This window comes from Limulus polyphemus, unplaced genomic scaffold (assembly GCF_000517525.1).
Source record: "Limulus polyphemus unplaced genomic scaffold, Limulus_polyphemus-2.1.2 Scaffold1672, whole genome shotgun sequence".
Taxonomy (NCBI): Eukaryota; Metazoa; Arthropoda; class Merostomata; order Xiphosura; family Limulidae; genus Limulus; species Limulus polyphemus.
The window spans coordinates 235,958-256,002 of record NW_013667282.1 but is presented as its reverse complement, the minus strand read 5'-3'; the positions used below and the strand labels follow the sequence as shown (position 1 = coordinate 256,002).

The following is a 20,045-nucleotide window of genomic DNA, read 5'->3' as shown; positions in this document are numbered from 1 at the left end:
GGGGGGGGGGGGGGGGGGGGGGGAGTAAAGTACCTGTCGGAAATACACTTTCAGTGTAGGAAAATTGTAACTTCTGACAAGGTATCTTACTTCTGCTCCCATACATAGCTAGAATCCCACATTGAATAGGTGGAAGGACCAGTGTGAGGGAGAAAGTAGAAGCATTCTTTGAAAGCGTCCAAAGGAAACCCTAACGAGGGAACCTTCTAATAAGAGGATTATATGTAGCAGACTGCACTACCTCTGTATCAGATATACTCTTTGCCCACATGTGGAAAAGGTGCGATAGATCCGGGTAGAAAATTGTGAGGAACACATCCCAATGAGAGGGAATGGTTGGACAGTGATCCAAACCACAATATACTATAGTTTCAACTTACCTGATGAACAGAATGTGAGTAAAATAAGGGATGTGCACCAACGTGTAGAGTGGCTAGTGTGTAATGGAATGTACACACACCAAGTTAACCGCATCCAAAACTCGACCACTGGGAACTGACATCCATGAGAGGGTAGGAAAGAGAATCATACCTTCTTCACCTCAAGTTCAGCCAACCAGAGGGAGAAATCCTACTACTGATCTGTTAACAGGGCACATGTGAGCAGAGTAAAATAACATACATATATATCCCACTCAAATCAAACAGATCAGAATAATCTCAAATGCAGTAACATCCTCAGCATAAAGACATCAAAGGTTAGCAAAAGAGAAAGAAGTTGAGCAACCAACAAGTGCACCCACCGTGACCCACAAAACTGGGGTAGTGCACTTGAGGTGAATTGAATAGAGGGACAAGAGACACCCTGAACACATGTATGAGAACTTATGTTAATTGGTTTAGCTCTGAATCAAAAACTCAACCGCTGGGAACCAATATCCATCTGGGGGTAAGGATGAGGGATCTGAATCACACAACATGTGTGAGGACATATGGGATTGGCTCAACTCTAAATCCAAAACTCATCTGCCAGAAACTGACATCCATGCGGGGATAAGATGAAGGATCCCAATCGGCACAACATGAGTGTGGTCAATATGTTGATTTGTGCAGTTCTAAATCCAAAACTCAACTGCTGGAAACAAACTTCCATGTGGGGATAAGATGAAGGATTCCAATGATTATGATGGCACACTCCAAAGCTACAAAATCTCCTCACACAAACAGGTGCAGAGATGGAGCATCCATTTGGAAGACATCTCATCATCTACACCAGCAGAACACCACTGCCCTATTCTCAACTGAATTTAGTCATTATCGTTTATATTGTATATCTCTCATTCAGGAGGATATCTCCATGGTCCACCACCCCAGCAGTTTGGAACAGGAAAGTGATAAGGGAGGGCAAAGGCAGTGGAAAGCCTGGAGAAACTTTCACACTAGAGACAGCACAATGGATGACGACAAAACATTATTTTGATAAGCAGACCAAAGCTGATATATTCAATCTAAGGAATGGCAGGGATGGGCAGTAATCCCCTTCTGCTTTACCCATGAAATCCGTGGGTTAGTACGATCTGGATCGGGCATATTTATGAAGCAAAGATATCATGAGGAATATCATATGAGCAATCTTGTGGAACACCCCATCTCTAGTTTATGTGTTTGTTTTTTTGTTTGTTTGTTTTTTGAATTTTGCGCAAAGCTACATGAGGGCTATCTGCACTAGCCGTCCCTAATTTAGCAGTGTAAGACTAGAGGGAAGGCAGCTAGTCATCACCACCCATCGCCAACTCTTGGGCTACTCTTTTACCAACGAATAGTGGGATTGACCGTCACATTATAATGCCCCCACGGCTGAAAGGGCAAGCATGTTTGGTGTGATGGGGATTCGAACCCGCGACCCTCAGATTGCGAGTCGAGTGCCTTAACCACCTGGCCATGCCGGGCCCTAGTTTATGTGATTATAATGAACAGTACGACTGAAGTATACCTGGACATGCACCACTAGTCACAGAGCGGGATACTAGCAAGAAACGAAAATGACAAAAAGAATATTCCACATGAGCCCCCAAAGTGTAGGTTAGTAAAATCAATCCAGAACAAAAAAAACACAGTGAGCCGAAACAGCTGAGAAAACCAGATCTGTGCTGGCCAGGAAGGATGAATTAGAAAGACATGACCCGAAGTGACATGATTGATCAACTAAAGTTATAAATTGGATCTAATCCTGTCTGAACACATCAACAGCCAGGGTGAGTGGATGATGATCCTGAGACCAAAAACAAAAGAGGTAACTTGGAATCGAGAAAGAAGTACCCCACAGGAGGCAGCGCCACTGAAAATTTGAGAATCAAGAGGACACTCCTTGGGAGAAAGTGTGTCGGGCCTGGAAAAGCAATCTGCAACAAGTAGATAAAAGCACTTGCAACATGACATGCCAAGGAGATGTATGTCAAGTGTGTAGGTTCATAAAGGGATATCCATTGTCTACCAGAAAGGGAACAAGAACAGTGCCCCCTGGTGAGTAATATAATCCATCACCATCAAATAGTCGGAATGAAACATGATTAGTCAAACCAGGACCAGAGGAAGAAAGTGAACTAAAGCACACGGGACTGCCAGAAGTGCCAGGGTGTTAACATGGTAAGACCTTTCAGCTGTAGGCCATTGTCTTGAAGCCTCCTGCTGATCGACCCATGCCCCACAACTTTGGAAATAAGCATCAGGGTAGAGAAACAGATCCAGATGAGGGAGAAGAATCTGTAAACCCAATGACATATGGGATATATTCAACTACCAACACATATAGTCGGAGAGGGAAAGGGAAAAAGTTAAGAGGAGAATCCAAAAGAACCCTAGTAAGAGACCATGGGCCAGACCTAAAGGGAGAAGTGCTTCCATTGAAGTTACGTCCCCCAATGCATTAGAATCTTGCTAGCAGTAAGATAGTGAACCGTAATGGCATGAATAACAGCAAGATCCATTGATTGCAGTTGACGAGGAGAATGGATAGTCCCAAAGGAGGTTGGTGATTAAGTGGGTGATTAAAAGACACTCCGAAATAGCCAAGATTGTTAGGTAGGTAACAGGAAAATATATCCAAATGGAACATCCAACCACCTGAGCTGCTTGTGTACGAAGCAGATGAGTATGTTATGACCACCCCCATTCGAAAGGAGCTAATCAAAACCAGACGTCCAAGTAATGGTGTTAGTAAAATCCCCCAAAATGTGGAAGTTGGGTAAAATGCAGACCAACTGACCAAAGGGCAAGGCACGAAACTGGTACCAAATTACATGGTGAAAAAAAAACTAAGATAGCTTCCCAAGAAATGAAAAATAAGAACATGTACCATGGGCATTCTTAGTTATGCAGAAATTGCCCATCTCAATGCGATCAAAGACTGCATACTAAAACAGAGAAGAATCAAAAAATGATTGATGCAGGACCAATCAATCCAGAACTCCAATCAGCATTGAGCATACACATCAAATGGAGAAACCTGTAGGTAGGACAGGTAAGGGACAGGAAGGTGCTGGACATGGAACACAAATAATGATGGCAATGACATAGATTGCAACAAAAGAGCAACCAAAAAATAAAGAATATAGCATTACAGATACTCCACATCCTATTAAATGCACAGGAGTAGCCCCAAAACACTGACTGGTGAGTCTATTACAAATGGGTGGTAAACAAATGGTACAAGATAGTGTCCCATTCCAGAAGATTCCAAAAGCAAAGAAGCCACGTTTGGAGGGAATGAACTGAAGATGGCAAATGCCCCCAACATGTAGGGAATGAGGAAGAGGTATCCCAACTATCCTAGATATAAGTGGAACAACTAAGAAAGGAGGTGTAAGATAGAAATTTCCTGTAGGAGAGTTGATAGGATAAGATGAAGCTGGAAAAATAGGTGGGGAATACAATGGCTAGGATAAACAAAGAATGCCCCCCATACAGTCAACAGAGATTCTAAGTACAAAGAGTCAGGAAGAAAATCTGCCTGAAAGTGTGCTAAGGCAAATTGAACCAAAGCCTGTGCAGGGCGAGGCATGTGAGTACCCTCTCCCAAAAGAGAGACAAAAAATGTTCATCATGAAACAATGTCTGGAGGGGTGGAAAATTAAACTGTTAAACATACGTAAAAAAAAAGGCTGAGATAGGCCTAGCAGATTTCACAGTAGAGGCCTGGGAAGGCAAGCCATAATCAGGTGGAGGAAAACTGACAACATCTAAGTCCTCTTCAATGGTTGTCATCTGTAGGAGGAAGGCGAGCAATATTGGGAGACAGTAGAGCAGACCCCAGCCCCCGTGGTCCTCACAAACGAAATTAATTGTAAGAAGTATAAATTATAAAGAAATACGAAAATGAAATAATGGAAATTTAAGTAAGTGTGAAGTGAAATAAACATATATATAAACATATTCCAGCAAAGTAAAGCTGATAATTCCTCAGTCAAGGATCGCCACCTGAAGCCTGTGTAAATGTGCTGACAGAAGACATAACCTCTGAAGTAGAATTCGGAATTCATAATTCAAAATGAAAGTATAAACAAATTTTTAATGAAGTATTAAGTTCCATAACTGGGTAGAAATATAATAATTCCACTTAGGAATAAGTTACAAATATCACTATTGTATAATAAATTGTAAACTTGTTGAGAGAAACTGATATGAAGATATGAAAAAAAAAACACTTAAAGAGAGCACAAACTAAACGTCAGAACACAAGCACTGTGAAACGAGAAGTAACAGTTCACTAGAATAGCATAGTCGGAGCCACATGAGTCACGTGGGGGTGTGGCACTACTATTGATGGAGGTTTGTTGCATGATAATATGCATGTAAGAATCAGTTAAACCATGTGAATCGAGGGGTGCATGGGAGTGAAAGGCTTGTGGCATATGAAAAAAAATTCCAAAAAGAGGGCAGCACTGAACGTGAATAGCTATGTATGTGAGCAGAAGTAAGGTACCTTGTTGGAAATACAAGAAATATTTCAGAAGGCAAAACTTTTGTATAAATAGAAAATATATTGATTTTAAATAGAGCTTACCACATCCTGTTATCAGATCATTAGGATCACCAATCAGATTTCCTTCACATTCACAAATACCATTTGAACAGATAGCTCCAGATCCACATAAAATTCCTGTACAAGAATCTGAAATTAAACAAATTAATTTACATTAATGTAAACAATTTTACAACTCTGTTCTAAAGTTACATGTGTATCAGTCAAGAACAATTACAATAACTAAACAATGACTACAATAAGCAAGAACTACAATAACTATAACAAACAAGAACTACAATAACTAAACAACAACTATAACAAACAAGAACTACAATAACTAAACAACAACTATAAAAACAAGAACTACAATAACTAAACAACAACTATAACAAACAAGAACTACAATAACTAAACAACAACTATAACAAACAAGAACTACAATAACTAAACAACAACTATAACAAACAAGAACTACAATAACTAAACAACTATAACAAATAAGAACTACAATAACTAAACAACAACTATAACAAACAAGAACTACAATAACTAAACAACAACTATAACAAACAAGAACTACAATAACTAAACAACTATAATAAACAAGAACTACAATAACTAAACAACTATAATAAATAACTCAGTAAACTAACTACAAATGCAAATCCATAATGAGACCAAGTTCCCTCAGAGTAATTTATTATTTTTAAAGATCATAGAAATATTATTTTTCCCCTAGATTCTGATTTGAAACATTAAATGTCTTTGTATGTTGTGTAAGTATGTTTGATATTTTACTGAACTCATCAAGTATGTGAAGAGTTTCCAGTATTATCCCTAAAAGCTTTTTAATTTTCTCTAACATTTTTTAAGATAATTTGTCAAATAGAAATCATAAAATATAAAATGGAAATATTTAAATAATAGTTCTCTTAAACTACTCAGAAGAAATGTCTTTTTTGATTATATTTTCTAAGAAAACAAAAACTCACAGTCATATTTCAAATACTCACCTGTACAGTTACCACCACTACATATTTCTCCTTCAGGACAATCATCATCTGTTTCACAAGAGCATCCCTCACCTGGTTCACATTCTGCTGGTGATGCTGAGAGAATAAACAAAATATCAAAATAAGCAATACTAAAAGCAAATTTTTTAAATGTAATTTCTGATTTTTAAATCTACTGTAACACTGAAAATCTACATGTACAATTAAAAGACTACTATGTTCAGAAACCTAAATGTCATTATATTTCATTGTTATACTTGCTGCCAGATATATGCGTCACCATGTTTTAAAAACTTTTAATAGATTGTATTAAAAACAACTTCAATCAAACCTGTTTTAGATCTATCAAAAAATTTATAGTTTTCCTTTTTGTAAAAGTTTCTATGGCTATTTACTGCATAAATTATTTCTAATAACCAGCAATATTACATACTTAAATACATGGTCGATTAGTGTAAAACAGATTTAAACAATAATACTTTTGGTAATTTCAATAACATTATAATACTTCAACATAACTTTTTAATAAACTGTTCAATCTAACAATATTATCAATATTAAATAAAACCTACTGCAAGCAAAGCTGGGATTTCCAACAGTACCAGAAGGACAAGCACACAGAAAACTTCCAATAGTGTTTATACAAGATGCTGAAACACCACAAGGTATTGGAGGAAGTAGACATTCATCCACATCTATGAGAGAACAAAATTGTTGTTTGTTAATGATGAAACTTTCTATAAAAACATTGTTTGTATAGTTTATTATCTCTTACATTTGCTAAAACAGGTTTTTTTGGGTGGGTGGGGGATCTTTTTCATTAATTATTAGCTAAGGTTTCAAATTTCAAAGCAAAAAAATTATTACACATAAATGAAAATGGTTCATACAAATACTTACCTAAACATCCCAGAAAGGGATTTCCTTGGAGTCCAGCTGGACAAGAACAATCTGCTCCACCTGGTCCTGTGACACACTGAGCACCAAGTCCACACTGAATCTTGTCACACTTCTGTGAAGAACCTTGGAAAAATATAAATGATGATGATGATCAAAATCACTAAGAAGCTGTAGACGTGAAAAATAATACAAGTAGAACACTATAAACAAAAATTAGGGAAAGAAAAAATTATAACGATGAATAAATGTTTTTTGTTTTTTTTTTACTTATAATGTAAAAACGTAAAAGTAAAGAAGAAATAATAATAATATATAAGTAACAGTGCAAAAATGGTTTTAATTTTACAAGTAAACACACAATTAAAAATGTGTCATCAATTGACAAATATGTAACACTGGACGCAAATTATCAGAAAGGTACACAGACATTCATGGCATATTACAGTTGATATGATAAAACCGAAAAGAGCATGGATGATTATAGTTACCACACAACTGGTAAGGATTTCCACTGTAACCGCTATTGCATACACATTTATTTGGAACACCATATTCACAGTGAGCATTGATACCACAAGAAGGAATACAAATTGGAGGAAGGATTGCTGAAAAAAAAAAGGTACAAACATTTATACTCTAACTAATGATACATGTACACACTCCATAGTTATGTTGTCTATTTTTTGAAAATTTTAATTTACATTTTCCCTTTCTTTCCAGTTTATGATTTTTTTTTGTTTTGATAATGACTATGCTGTAATTACATATTTGTAATTTTGTTATTTCGTGTCTTTTAAGGATGATGACAAACTACTTACGTGGCACACACAGAATGGCTGGATGTCCAATGAAAAAAGGGAGACAAACACAATGTCCAGTGTTTCTATCACAGCGAGCACCCACACCACACTGTATTCCATCACAATGCTCTGGAAACATTATTTTTCAAGCAGTGTTAGAAAATGTCTTTACTATAACAAATAATTATCTAACACAATAACCATTAACTTAAAATACATGTTTATGTGTACTACATTTTTAAACAAAACTTTGTTAATTTTGTGTTTTTATAGTGGGTCATTTACAAATTTTGTAAATTAGCTATGATCAATGTGATAAATAGGTATCTCTCTCACATATAAATGCAAACTATGCTGTCCAGGCTCATAAAATGCCTTCAAATTTAATTAGTGGTTATAGGAGTATATACATGACTACTCTTACAGCAAGACTGTTAAACAAAATAAATCCAAAGGAATCGATATTTCAGAAAAGAGAATCTTTAGTTCTTTTGTGGCAATTCCCCAACATTCACACCTCAAACCATTCATATTCATACCCACACTGTCATCTACAAGTGAAGGCTATGTTTCTGAAAGAGAACCTTCCATCCCTAAGAAAACATTGTGATGAAGCTGGCCATATTTCTAATACATTAAAAAATGTTAATATGCAGAGAGTTGAAGCTGATGAAGGTTCACATGTCAAAACTTTACAAGTTTCCAGTCATACCATGAAAAAAAACTACTTGCATAAGAAAATTATTGAAGAAACTGTAATCGCAGCAATCCTGTTGGATCCCACAATACAGACCCAACGACATTTATGCTTTTGGCCTATGTAAGCTTGGAATTTGTATACCTAAGATATTAGTCTGTTTTATGGAAAAATGCACAATAGGAGACAGAAAAACACTAAGTTAAATATCTGTGAGGATGGCTGAAATAACTGGAATCATGTCATTGATATTTGACCTCACACCTGTCAAATCCCTTGACGTAGCTCTTATGGACTTTTATGATTTTGACTTGCTTAAATGTATGCTTGGAATTAATTTGTTTATGAAAAGCCACACAAGAGGGAAGAAAACTATAAAATGGTTCCAAAGAAGCCCAATTGATCTCATGGAAATTCTGCTGCAAAGCCATTGTTAACAAACAGAAATAGTGGCCAGCACAAAATCACAAGTGTAAATGACCTTTCATGTACCAGTGGAAATTAAGTCATAAGAATTATGTTTAATCTAAACATATTTGTATAGTGTAACAGATGCAACATTGTGTATGTTGTTTCAGAAAAACGTTACTTTTGCAGTAACTTGCAACATACATGATATTAATATAAAGAAAATATTAATTTGGAGTTATATGAATATCTATTTTAAATTGAATAATTCAACGTAATACTATTAACACAATGCACAACTTGTTATATATTACTTTTCAGTCATAGTATAGAATATTAATAACACTTCCTAAACAATTATGAATCCATGAATATATAATGCATATTTAAATATTTGTGTGCTCAAAAAAAGAATAATGTAACAGTGTCAAATTTTACAAGTTAGAATAAACATAGATTGTCTTTTAAAAATGGTAAATTCAATTAAATATATATGTATATATGTTTTATAGTTCTACTCAATATCTTTTTGTAAAGGTGGAGGTTGGGAGTTTAATTAGTAGAAATGTTAGGGTGGCTTCATTTCATTTCTTTTTTAAGAAATTTAAGGGTAACTGCCTTCCCACAACTGGCTATTGACAGTGAAAAGAAGTAGAAGTTGAGAAGTTATGGGTGTAAGCACACAGCTTCACACCCTTATTTGATTTTTTATGAGTTTCCATGACGGCTGACTAGATTGACATCGACATTTGGATTTTGTCTGATAGGTGGGATATCTTCAATGCATGTGGGTGCTATTACCACAAACATTATCCGATAATGGTAATGCAATATATAGTTGTTATAATACAAAATTTCCAACTTTTCTGAGTGAACAAGCTCTGTTAGAAGATTGTATGCAGTTAACTGAATACCAGAGTGTACCAGTAAGTATTAATAAGAAGTTATTTTAAAACGTGAATCTACACAGCAATAACAGTTCCCAAATAGAGAACACAAGTGTTTGATATAAATGTTGTATATTAATCTAATTTGGTAAAATTAGTACAGAACTGTACATTTAATTCCCATAGAGTAGTGATAATAGGGTTTCTTTAAGTTTATTTAATATTGAGTGAGTTATGCAGTAACAGTCACATCCATCCACACAATACTTTGCTGGTAAAGATGGTAATCTGTTTTTCTGTGAATCTATGCAATTAATTTTATCAATAGTGAACTGCACACTTACCAACACACACTCCATCCACACAATCCTGTGATGGAGAACAAGGACGGTTCACTGAACAACCAACATCTGAAAGTATTAAGTGCTATTACTGTATCAACTATATAATACAGTTGGTTAAAATAATCAAATATTATAGCTATCTTTTACTTTAGAAATAACATTTAAGAGTGTTTTACTTCATTAACCAATTATAATGATTTGAAACATGAAGGAAATTTATATACATATTTATTGTGAAATATATTTTATTATCATGTTAATGATTCTTCTGAATATCTCCGAAACAGTGTTATTTTATTAGATAACATATGATACACACAACTAACAACTTTTGATTTAGAAACTATACATAATACATAACTACATTTTAATGTCATTCAATACACAGATTTGGTTTACAAACAATATGTATTCTGTTGTACATGGGGAATTTAACTGTAAAATTATAATTATAGATCATCAGTTCCCCAAATTAATAAGATTTCTGGTTAAGCAGTTTTAATTTTAATTTTTAAGCAAATTTTGGAACAAATATCTATTTTAAATAATTCTAATTTTCTTATCTTAAATTTTACTGAACTCAATTTATTTACAAATTTACACATATACTAAGAAAATGTGTGATTAAAGGCTGATTTATTTTTCTTTTCTGACAGTTCATATCATTTTCAATAACAAATCCAGGAAAAACAACGTTTGAAAATAAGGCATGATAGTTAATTCCCATTATGTCAAGCTTTCATTTGTTTTTCATGTAAGCTAGTGTACAGTAAAAATAAAACAAAACCCTGTCTACAAAAAATTATCCAAACCTGGAAAACACTGTCCTCCAGCCCAAGGATTTCCAACAAAACCTTCTTGGCAAAGACAAACTCCTTGGTTATCAGAACTGACAATGCAATGGGCATTTAAACCACACCAGAATTTAGCACAAGCTGTGAACATATACAAGAGGTTTATATATTTTAGTTAAATATTCCTATTATAAATACTCATTCAGTACAATAACCCATACACTGAGAATAAACAGCTCTTTAGCCAACTGGTAGAAAAGTGGTACAGTTTATTTTAAAACATTTAATGAACACAAAGCCATCTTCAAATATTCATGTAAGCTTTTCATACAAAACTCTTTGTATGGTTGTAAAAAGATTATTTGGCTAAATATTAATTATTATATTCCTTCTTCCAATAACACAGTTTTGAATTTTGTATATATAGCCATTGTAAATTGTATGGAAATTTAGAAACTGGGATTCTTAAGTCTAAAATTTTATGCAGAATCAACTATCTAATAGCTTTCATATCAACAAAGAAATGTTTTTATTATATCTGACACGTTAATGGTTGATAAATATTCATACAAAAATGCCTTAGATGATATATAAACTATCGTCACTGACTTACAACACTCTCCCCACATAAAATAGAAGTATATAGAATGATAAAATACTTTGATATGTGGCATGACATACTTTGTTAACACTAGCAGTAAAATTGTTTTCAATCTAGATCAACTAAAAAAACACTGATAAGATTTTTACTTTTGAATTCAATTTTGAGAAAAGCAATGAACATACTAGTGTCCAATTACACATACATTACGGTAGTATCAAAGTTATACTTACGAGATTCACAACCTTTAGTTTCATCATATGGATCACCAGAAAAGCCTGGATGACAGAAGCAAGATGCTTTGTGATGTTCGGGAACACAATATGCATTTGGTCCACACCACGCTGTAGAGCAGGGATCTGTCAAAAGTAGAAACTTTCTGTTACAGTAAAATATGTTGAGGAAGCTGTGAAGAAAGAAACTGTTAAAAACTAAGAATCTTGATTATATAGTAATAACTTGTTGGTGTTATAATATGTATTCAAGGAATGGTGGAATAAAGATCTGGCAGAAAAATTGGCAAAAACTATAATAAAGAATAAATTAAGCATTTATCACGATATAAATTTATACAAAAGTGATACACCAAAATACAAGTTGATATACAATTATAATCATATTCCAAGCCAAAGTTTCATCACTAACAGATAATTAAATATTCTAATCCTTCAGTGAACCTTCCAGAATCACAGTTGGTCTTAAACTACCCCCTCTATAGTGTATCATACAATTTTATCAGAAGTACTTTGGGCTATTTTTAACAGTTGTTATTTTAAGATTACAAATTATATAGCTGATATTGTTGTTTTCTTTATATTATTAGGATTGATTTGAAACTCACCAATGCAGGCACCACCTTTCTGGTCACAAGCGGCATTATCTGCACAATCTTCATGCCATTTACATGGAGTTCTTCCCCAACCTATTGAACATTACACAAGTATTAAAAATAAAATCTTTAGTTTGTTAATTCTTTATTTTATACTATTGTTTATTTCTTTGTTTTAGAGAAATACCACATTGAGCTATCTGGTGCATCCACTACAAGGAATCAAACCCCAGATTTTAGCATTGTAAGTCCATAGGCTTACAGCTGTCCCAGTTGGGAACTATTATATATTAATTAGAACTAATATAATATTTATTTGAACATATGGTTCAAAGTTTTAAATAATGTGAAGATGTAAAAAATTACCAATTAATTCTGGATAACAAAGTAAATTTCATGGAATTAAGATTTGGAAAGGTAAGTCTTAATAAGACTAAACTTTAAAATCTAAGGAATATCTGTATCTTAAGCATGTAATGTTTAAATGTAGCCGAGCAGATAGACCAATAGATGAATAGTAATGAGGGCAAAAGACAACTCACATAAAGTAACAAATGTGAATAAATGTTAGGCTAGTGCACTTACAACCATCCTTATCAGGATTGCCACTAGTGCCAGGTGGACATTCACAGACATAGCTGCCAACAACATTGATGCAAGTGGCACCAACTCCACAAGGACCATTAGGATCCACAGGCAGACCACTTGTGCATTCATTAACATCTGCAATAATTTGTTCAGAAAAAAAAAAGGTATATTTCCAGATTTATGGAAACCTACAAGAAGAGCTAAACTATTGAATATAATTAATCAAAAAATGAAAATCTAAGGGCTACTGCCTTGAATTCACCACAATTTATTATGAAATATTCATACTGAACCTTCCCACACTTATTACATACACCTACCAAAAGAAATATCAGTATTTCAAAAAATGAAACAATTTCAAGTATAACATTAAAATTATGAAACAATAGTTTAATCATTATGGCTATTCTTAAATAACACTTTCCAGAGGGGAATTAGAATATATTGATTTTACATTAAAACACTTAGCTATAGTTATTAGCCATTCAAAACATGGAAAGAGACAGCATTCTGTATTTTGAAATATAGTTTTCTAATATTTTATTACTCATTTTGAAAAAAAAAATACATTAGAATAAAATAGCTTAAAGCATTACACAATTTAAAAAATTATAAATAAAAGATAAATGCATATATCTTTATTTCATTATTGAAGCTAAAGAGCCTTTATTCATCAATTCACTGGCTAATCCTAAAGTTTACTATGATTAAAATCCTAAAAGAAGAATGCAAATATCAGCCCTTTTTCCTTCCCAGGAAAGTTTTATTGAAACCCCTTAGATCAAAGAAATATAGGCATTCTTAGCAGAAAAAAGTATTTGCAAAATATTCAAACATTGACAATATGCCTAATTCTATTAGTGATAGCCTACTTAAACCAATATCATTTGATATTTGTTATCATGTATATTTATGTTAACTTCCAAAACTTAAGGTTTTATGATTTACATTACCTATTAAATTGAGTTTGGCACAATCCAACACAATGCTCAAAAATTATATATAAAAAAACTATACAAATAAGATATTATCAATACATAATAGCAGATGCAACTTCTTGAAATCTAGTTCTTAGAATAAATTCACTAGTAACATAACCAATGACTTTTTAAAATATTTTCTGTAATAGAAGTTGAAAGAGTCAAATGGCTGAAATTATAGTTTGAAATACGTAATCAAAACAAACTTAAAAATGTGTTAATGATTTCATAATTGACTTAACAAATACATAAGTAAGAGAATGACCTTGTAACCGAATATTCACTAAAAGTGTCTGTAACACTTTACAAAATCTTCAAGAGAATATTCGTGAGCTCACAGAAGATAAAAACAGGAAAATGTCTGACAAGTTAAACATAATTACTCTTCATTTTAATATTAGTATACTGACTATATTTTTGTCTGATGATAAGTTTACAAGTAGTTTAAACGTTTAACTCTATTTTGGAATTCTTCTAATTTAGTTTTATAACTGCTTGTAGTTTAATTGTGATTTAATATTCTGGTCATACTTTCACTAGAAAAATGTTCTAATAACCTATAATTGCAATATGACTAATCATACAACAAATATCTACATTACATGGCAACCAAAACTATTTTCTTTTAGTGCAAAAACAACAGTTGTACATGAAACTTTATGATATGTCATAGTTTTTTGTGCTTTTTTAAAAGAACATCAAAATTTTCAGAACACTCCAGGTGATTAATTTTCTACCAGAAAAATTGAAGTGAGTACTTTTAAAAGACCAACACCTATTTTCAAGCAATTGTAATAACAGAAAACGTACAGGTAAATTTCTGTATAGTTGTGTGTGTGAGGAAACATACTCAGGAAACCTACCCCAACATCCCTCATTAGGATTACCCTTGAATCCTTTGTTACATTTGCAAATTGGTCCTTGTAGGCCCAGCACACAACTAGAATACTGGCCACATTTCTTCCACCTACATGGATCTGTGTGTTCAGCAAAATTACATTAATAAGTATTCAATAGGAATTCTTACCCAATATTAAACAGATAAATTCATCATTATATACAGTCCAAAACATTGTTTATAGAAACTTATCTTAAAAAAACAGATTAGCAATTTCAAAATTCGAAAAAAAAATTATAAAATTATGCCATATTCACGTGGAAGAAATGTTAAATTTATAAAAATAACTGAAATACAAAACAAAATTAATATACAGACACACCAATAATGTTCTTTTCACTTCCAGACTTTTAAAAAATAAGAAATTTAGACCTGTATTACCCAGCCTAATATCTCTAACAATTAATACTACCCGAGACTATTCTAATATAACTGATTCATCTATTATTTCTTCATAACCTGTTCACTTATATGATATTCTACCTAAAACATTTATTAATCAATGTCATATGTGACAAATCTATTGTTTTCAATTTATCTAGAATATTAATTAAATTGTACTGTTTCTTTAGCTGTCACTAATGCCATCTGTCCTTGTGACATTTCTTTAATTATCATTTTTGTCATATGTCATTGTGATCTTTCTTTAACTGTCACATTTAATTTAACATTTACTTATGATGTTTCTTAAATTGTGGTTGATACTTCATTTAATGTGGTAAATTACTATTTCAAACTTAAAAATAACCCAACATTTTGAAAAATATAAATTTTAAAAATAAATAAAATTGTATGATTACATAGATGTTAAAACCTAAAAATTTATAACTTTACAAACTTAATTTTTATACACATGAGAATCTTCAGCATCTTTAGCCATACTTACGTTCACATATTCCCCCTTCTAGAACATAAGGAGGAATGCACTTGCACTGACCATGTATACACTGTTGATTTGAGGGACACTTAGTGTTGATATTGCAAAATATTTCTGCACAAAAAACAACAACATTAATTTAGGAAACATTCAAAGTAACTGTAAAAACTATTGAAACGTTTCAGAACATATATTGGTTGCAGTCTTTGGCACAGAGTTTCCAGTAAACATATAGTGTATAACTGATACAGACAAATGCATCAATAATAAATTAAAAGTTTCTTGAAACTAACATTTCTGGTCAACTTTTTACAAGATTATAAAGTCCTTTTCAAAATCTTAATATCAGATATTACATATAAAAATCAAGACATACTGATTTAGGATTACAATACATAAACTTCCTTTCAACAAATAATACTTCATATAAAACAAACAAGTAAGTGTATGCCTATAATACTTGTTACTCTTAAATATTGTACCATAGAAAAGTCTCATAAGTTACATGTATATTTAAACAGAAATTCATTCAGAAAATTTACAAAATAAACATATTTCCAAATCTCAAACTCGTTCAGATAAATTCTGAGTTTTAATATATTAAGTTTACACAATTTAACTTAGTTATGAAATTTGACTGAAGTTCGTTTTAACATTGAAAATCAATAGAGTGAGGTATCACTTTAATACCAACCAATCAAGGAGCATCCTTTTTTTGGATTTCCAGTGTAGCCATTACCACAGACACAATCATAGGCACCTGGTAAATTGAGGCATTTTGCATTAGGTCCACAGAGAGACCACTCATTAATCTCTGTACATTCGTTTATATCTATAAGAAGAAAAAATAAAACCACTGAGAAAATATTCTATTAATTCTTATGAGGTTTTGAACATTTTTACAAATATTTAAAATATCATGATAGATTTTTATTATGAATATACAACTTTAGTTATTTAATGATAGTAATGATTTTCACGAAAGCTCTATATTTCAAAATATTACAAGAAATAAAACTGAACTAGTTAATCATTATGTTTATTACAAATCTTCATAATATCTCAACAAGTTTGAAACATATTTTATAAACCAGATTAAAACAATAACTTTAATATTTCAAAAATCTAAACTTTCTAATAATCAAATATTAAATAACTTTGTTGCTTTTGCATATAAGCAAAAAACAGAGAAAAAATTACAAAATAAAATATAAATAAAAACAAAAAGATGTACAACTTCAGGTGACTTGGAAACAAAGTTTTTAAACAAAACTTTATATAACAACCATTAGAATTACTGGCTTCAATTTTGATTGTAATATATTAATTCTTCTTGTTACTGACAACAAATGCACACACACATACTGATACAACTTAAAATAAAAGTCACAATTAACACTTAATTAGAATTATAATGAATACATTTCTCTGGATAATACTTTATTAATGAGGTTTCTACAATGCAAGGTGGTGATGTTTGTTTTGTTTATGTATAAATGCAAAGGTACACAATGAGCTACCTGCAACATGTGCACCACGGATATCAAATCTATTTAAAGTATATAAGCTTACAAGCTTAATGCTGAGCAACTAGAGGTAGGGGAGAATAAGATATTAAAAGGCAGTTTTTTTTTGTATGTATGCAGGAATTCCTGAGAAGAATAAAGAAACTTATAACTGTCACAAAATGAGTGGCGCCTGTATCTCAAAACAATTTAGCTGCTTTGATATAGTGTTTTTTAAAGTCTGTAACTGTTTCTTTGCCACCTATATAAAGACCATTGGTTGATTATCTTTTTGGAATTAACTTCATATTGGCAATAGTTTAAAAGAAACACCTTCAGTATTTGTTGAATCACAAGTTCTGGTTCCAAAAGTGGGTGGACAGAGGACTGTTACTATATGCTTTCCAGATATCCTAAGACTCAATATTAATGCTGTTAAATGTGAGAGGAACAATTTCAAGCTCATAAAAAATTGAGGGGGTGTATTTCTCCTGTAATTTACACTAATATTCTAAACTGCCATTACAATGTCACAGATTTCACAGAAAAACTATATAAAATCTTTAAACAAATTATTAAATTGGATGGGTGATGAAAACAATTACACAATTCATTTTACGTTTAAAGTATTTATTCAAACTACTATACAAGTGGTCATGAATGAAGTTAGTACAAAAATCAAACACTATTCTAAATGCAACTTTAAAAGTAAATTGTCATATTTCAAGTTAAAGTGAAAATAAGTGATATTTCAGCTCAAAGTCTCAAAAAAGAACTAATACTGAAAATATATATTTGTTTAAATACCTTCTGAATTAGTTAAAGAAAATGAGTACTGATAGAATTTGTAAATACAAGAATAAGCATAAAAATCTTATCAATACTTAGTACATAGATCTAAGATTATATAGATGTTCATGTAAAGTTCTGTGATGTAAAAGTAATTAATCTTAGATTCTTATAATGTAAGTGGCATGAAAATTTAAAATATTAACAATGCCCATTATATTTTCATCATATAAAATGATAGTTCAATACAGTATTTGACTGCTAAATTTTCATACTTTCCTGCTCTTATTCCTTACCTCTACAATATCCATCAGCTTCAACAGTATAACCATGAGGACAAATACAAAACCCATAATTACTTCCTGTAAAAACACATTCTTGGTTTTCAGGACAAGGATTGACTGTGGAACAGTTTCTACTGGCCTCTTTACAAAAATAATTAAAACAAAGAATCAGAAGGATAATCTGAGTTAAGATAAATATCTTAATAAATATATAATTATTTGTGTAAAAATATACCCTTGAAATAATATTTAGAGCCTACTATGCCAAAAGCTGTAACAATTAATATACATTTCACCCATCTTTCCTTAATGTAATGTCTCTTAGTTTCTATGACACATTCATTTATCAAATTTTGACATTGAACAATTGGTAGGGAGTAATTTGTTTACATGTCTTGGGGTTCTTAATTACTACTGTATGTGGCATAAGCTTTCATATAATTATTTTTTATTTTGTAGTAAAATGCAAATTACTTATTAAACTTTAATAACAGTTTATGTTATACAACTACTTATTGAGTCAGCTGATAAGGTATGCATGATTAAAAATTAATAACTTACTGATGCAGTATTCCCCTTCCTGGATAAATGGAAATCTACACCCACAGTGAAAATGATGGAAACTATTCTCCACACACACTGTATTCCCAGGACACTGGCTGTCTTTGTGGCAGGGTATAACTAATCAGAAAAATAACAAAAATCATTGTATATTTGTTTTATTTTCATAATTACCAGAAGTTCTTCACAAAAAAACAATTACAAAGTTATAATTTTCCTATACTGAAAATACATTTCCAATAGATACTTACATCCTCTCACATACATAGCTATTCTCATTCAGTGTTGCCCTCTAGTTGCAAAAAAATTTTCGCATGCCACAAGCCTTGCACTCTCACTTATCGACGACGATTATTGTAATTCCACTGCATCTCACATGCAAAATTTTCATGCAACAGCCCTCCACCAATAGGAGTGCAACACAACCTCCTGATGCATGTAGCTCCCTCTATTCAATTTTAACGAATTATTACTTTGAGTTTACGTGGAAAAGGAAGCATCAGTTTTCAGTAGGGAAGGAAGGGTGGGAAGTTTGAGAAGAGATAAGTACCTATCAGAAATATATTTTCAGTATAGGAAAATTTTACCTTTTGATAAGGTATGTTACCTCACCTCACATATATATAGTCAGAATCCCACATTGAATAGGTGGAGGGACCGGTGCGAGGGATATAAAGAAGTACCCTTTGAAAGCATCCAAGAATAATACCCTATACTGATGATTTTCATAATAAAGAATTATCCTTGGGAGATTGCACCACTTCTGTACCAGGTATACTCTTTGCCCAGTGTGCAGACATAGGTGGAAAAATGAGGAGCACAACCAGAAGGGAGAGAAAATGGTGGGATTGGAACCAGAACACCTAAAAACATACTCTCAATCCCGATGGAGAGAGTCTGTACATGATTTCTCTACAGACAATAAGGTGTGAAGTGGCTAGGGTGCAGCAGACCTAACCAGCCAGTCAACTCCAGTCCAAAACTAAGCAAAATTGATAATATAACTTCCAATCTGTGATAGGAAAAGGTGTCCACACTGTCTTCACCTCAAGTTCCATAGAAAAGAAGTAAAAACAGGCACATGTGCACAATCCATGACTAACCAGACATCCAAATGATGGTAGTAACAGGCAACACATGTGTGAAGACTTAAGTTGATTGGTCCTGTTTCGAAATTCAAAACCAGTCAACAGGAACCAACATCCATGTGATGGTAGGATGAGGTATCACAATCAAAGGAGTGAACTGCAATGTTACAGATCAACTCCAAAGCAACATTATCTTCTCAGATAAGACCGTACAGCATTAGAGCACATTGTTAACTTCCG

The 20,045-nt window shown here is 32.5% G+C and overlaps 1 protein-coding gene across 1 annotated transcript in view; it reads right to left on the bottom strand.

Annotated features, from left to right (window-relative positions):
- Nucleotides 1–20,045, bottom strand: part of LOC106464512 (neurogenic locus notch homolog protein 1-like) — a gene marked incomplete at its 3' end in the record, with an annotated part of 45,462 nt that overhangs the window by 7,222 nt on the left and 18,195 nt on the right. Inside the window, exons 13-28 of the mRNA XM_022392248.1 lie at nucleotides 18,718–18,837; nucleotides 18,169–18,297; nucleotides 16,273–16,410; nucleotides 15,588–15,692; nucleotides 14,667–14,780; nucleotides 12,821–12,958; nucleotides 12,248–12,328; nucleotides 11,640–11,765; nucleotides 10,824–10,946; nucleotides 10,012–10,077; nucleotides 7,694–7,804; nucleotides 7,364–7,480; nucleotides 6,876–6,998; nucleotides 6,548–6,670; nucleotides 5,976–6,071; nucleotides 5,002–5,109 (exon numbers count right to left, since the gene is read on the bottom strand). Of these exons, the coding sequence (XP_022247956.1) occupies nucleotides 5,002–5,109; nucleotides 5,976–6,071; nucleotides 6,548–6,670; nucleotides 6,876–6,998; nucleotides 7,364–7,480; nucleotides 7,694–7,804; nucleotides 10,012–10,077; nucleotides 10,824–10,946; nucleotides 11,640–11,765; nucleotides 12,248–12,328; nucleotides 12,821–12,958; nucleotides 14,667–14,780; nucleotides 15,588–15,692; nucleotides 16,273–16,410; nucleotides 18,169–18,297; nucleotides 18,718–18,837 (1,818 nt within the window). The remainder of the gene's footprint in view (nucleotides 1–5,001; nucleotides 5,110–5,975; nucleotides 6,072–6,547; nucleotides 6,671–6,875; nucleotides 6,999–7,363; nucleotides 7,481–7,693; nucleotides 7,805–10,011; nucleotides 10,078–10,823; nucleotides 10,947–11,639; nucleotides 11,766–12,247; nucleotides 12,329–12,820; nucleotides 12,959–14,666; nucleotides 14,781–15,587; nucleotides 15,693–16,272; nucleotides 16,411–18,168; nucleotides 18,298–18,717; nucleotides 18,838–20,045) is intronic.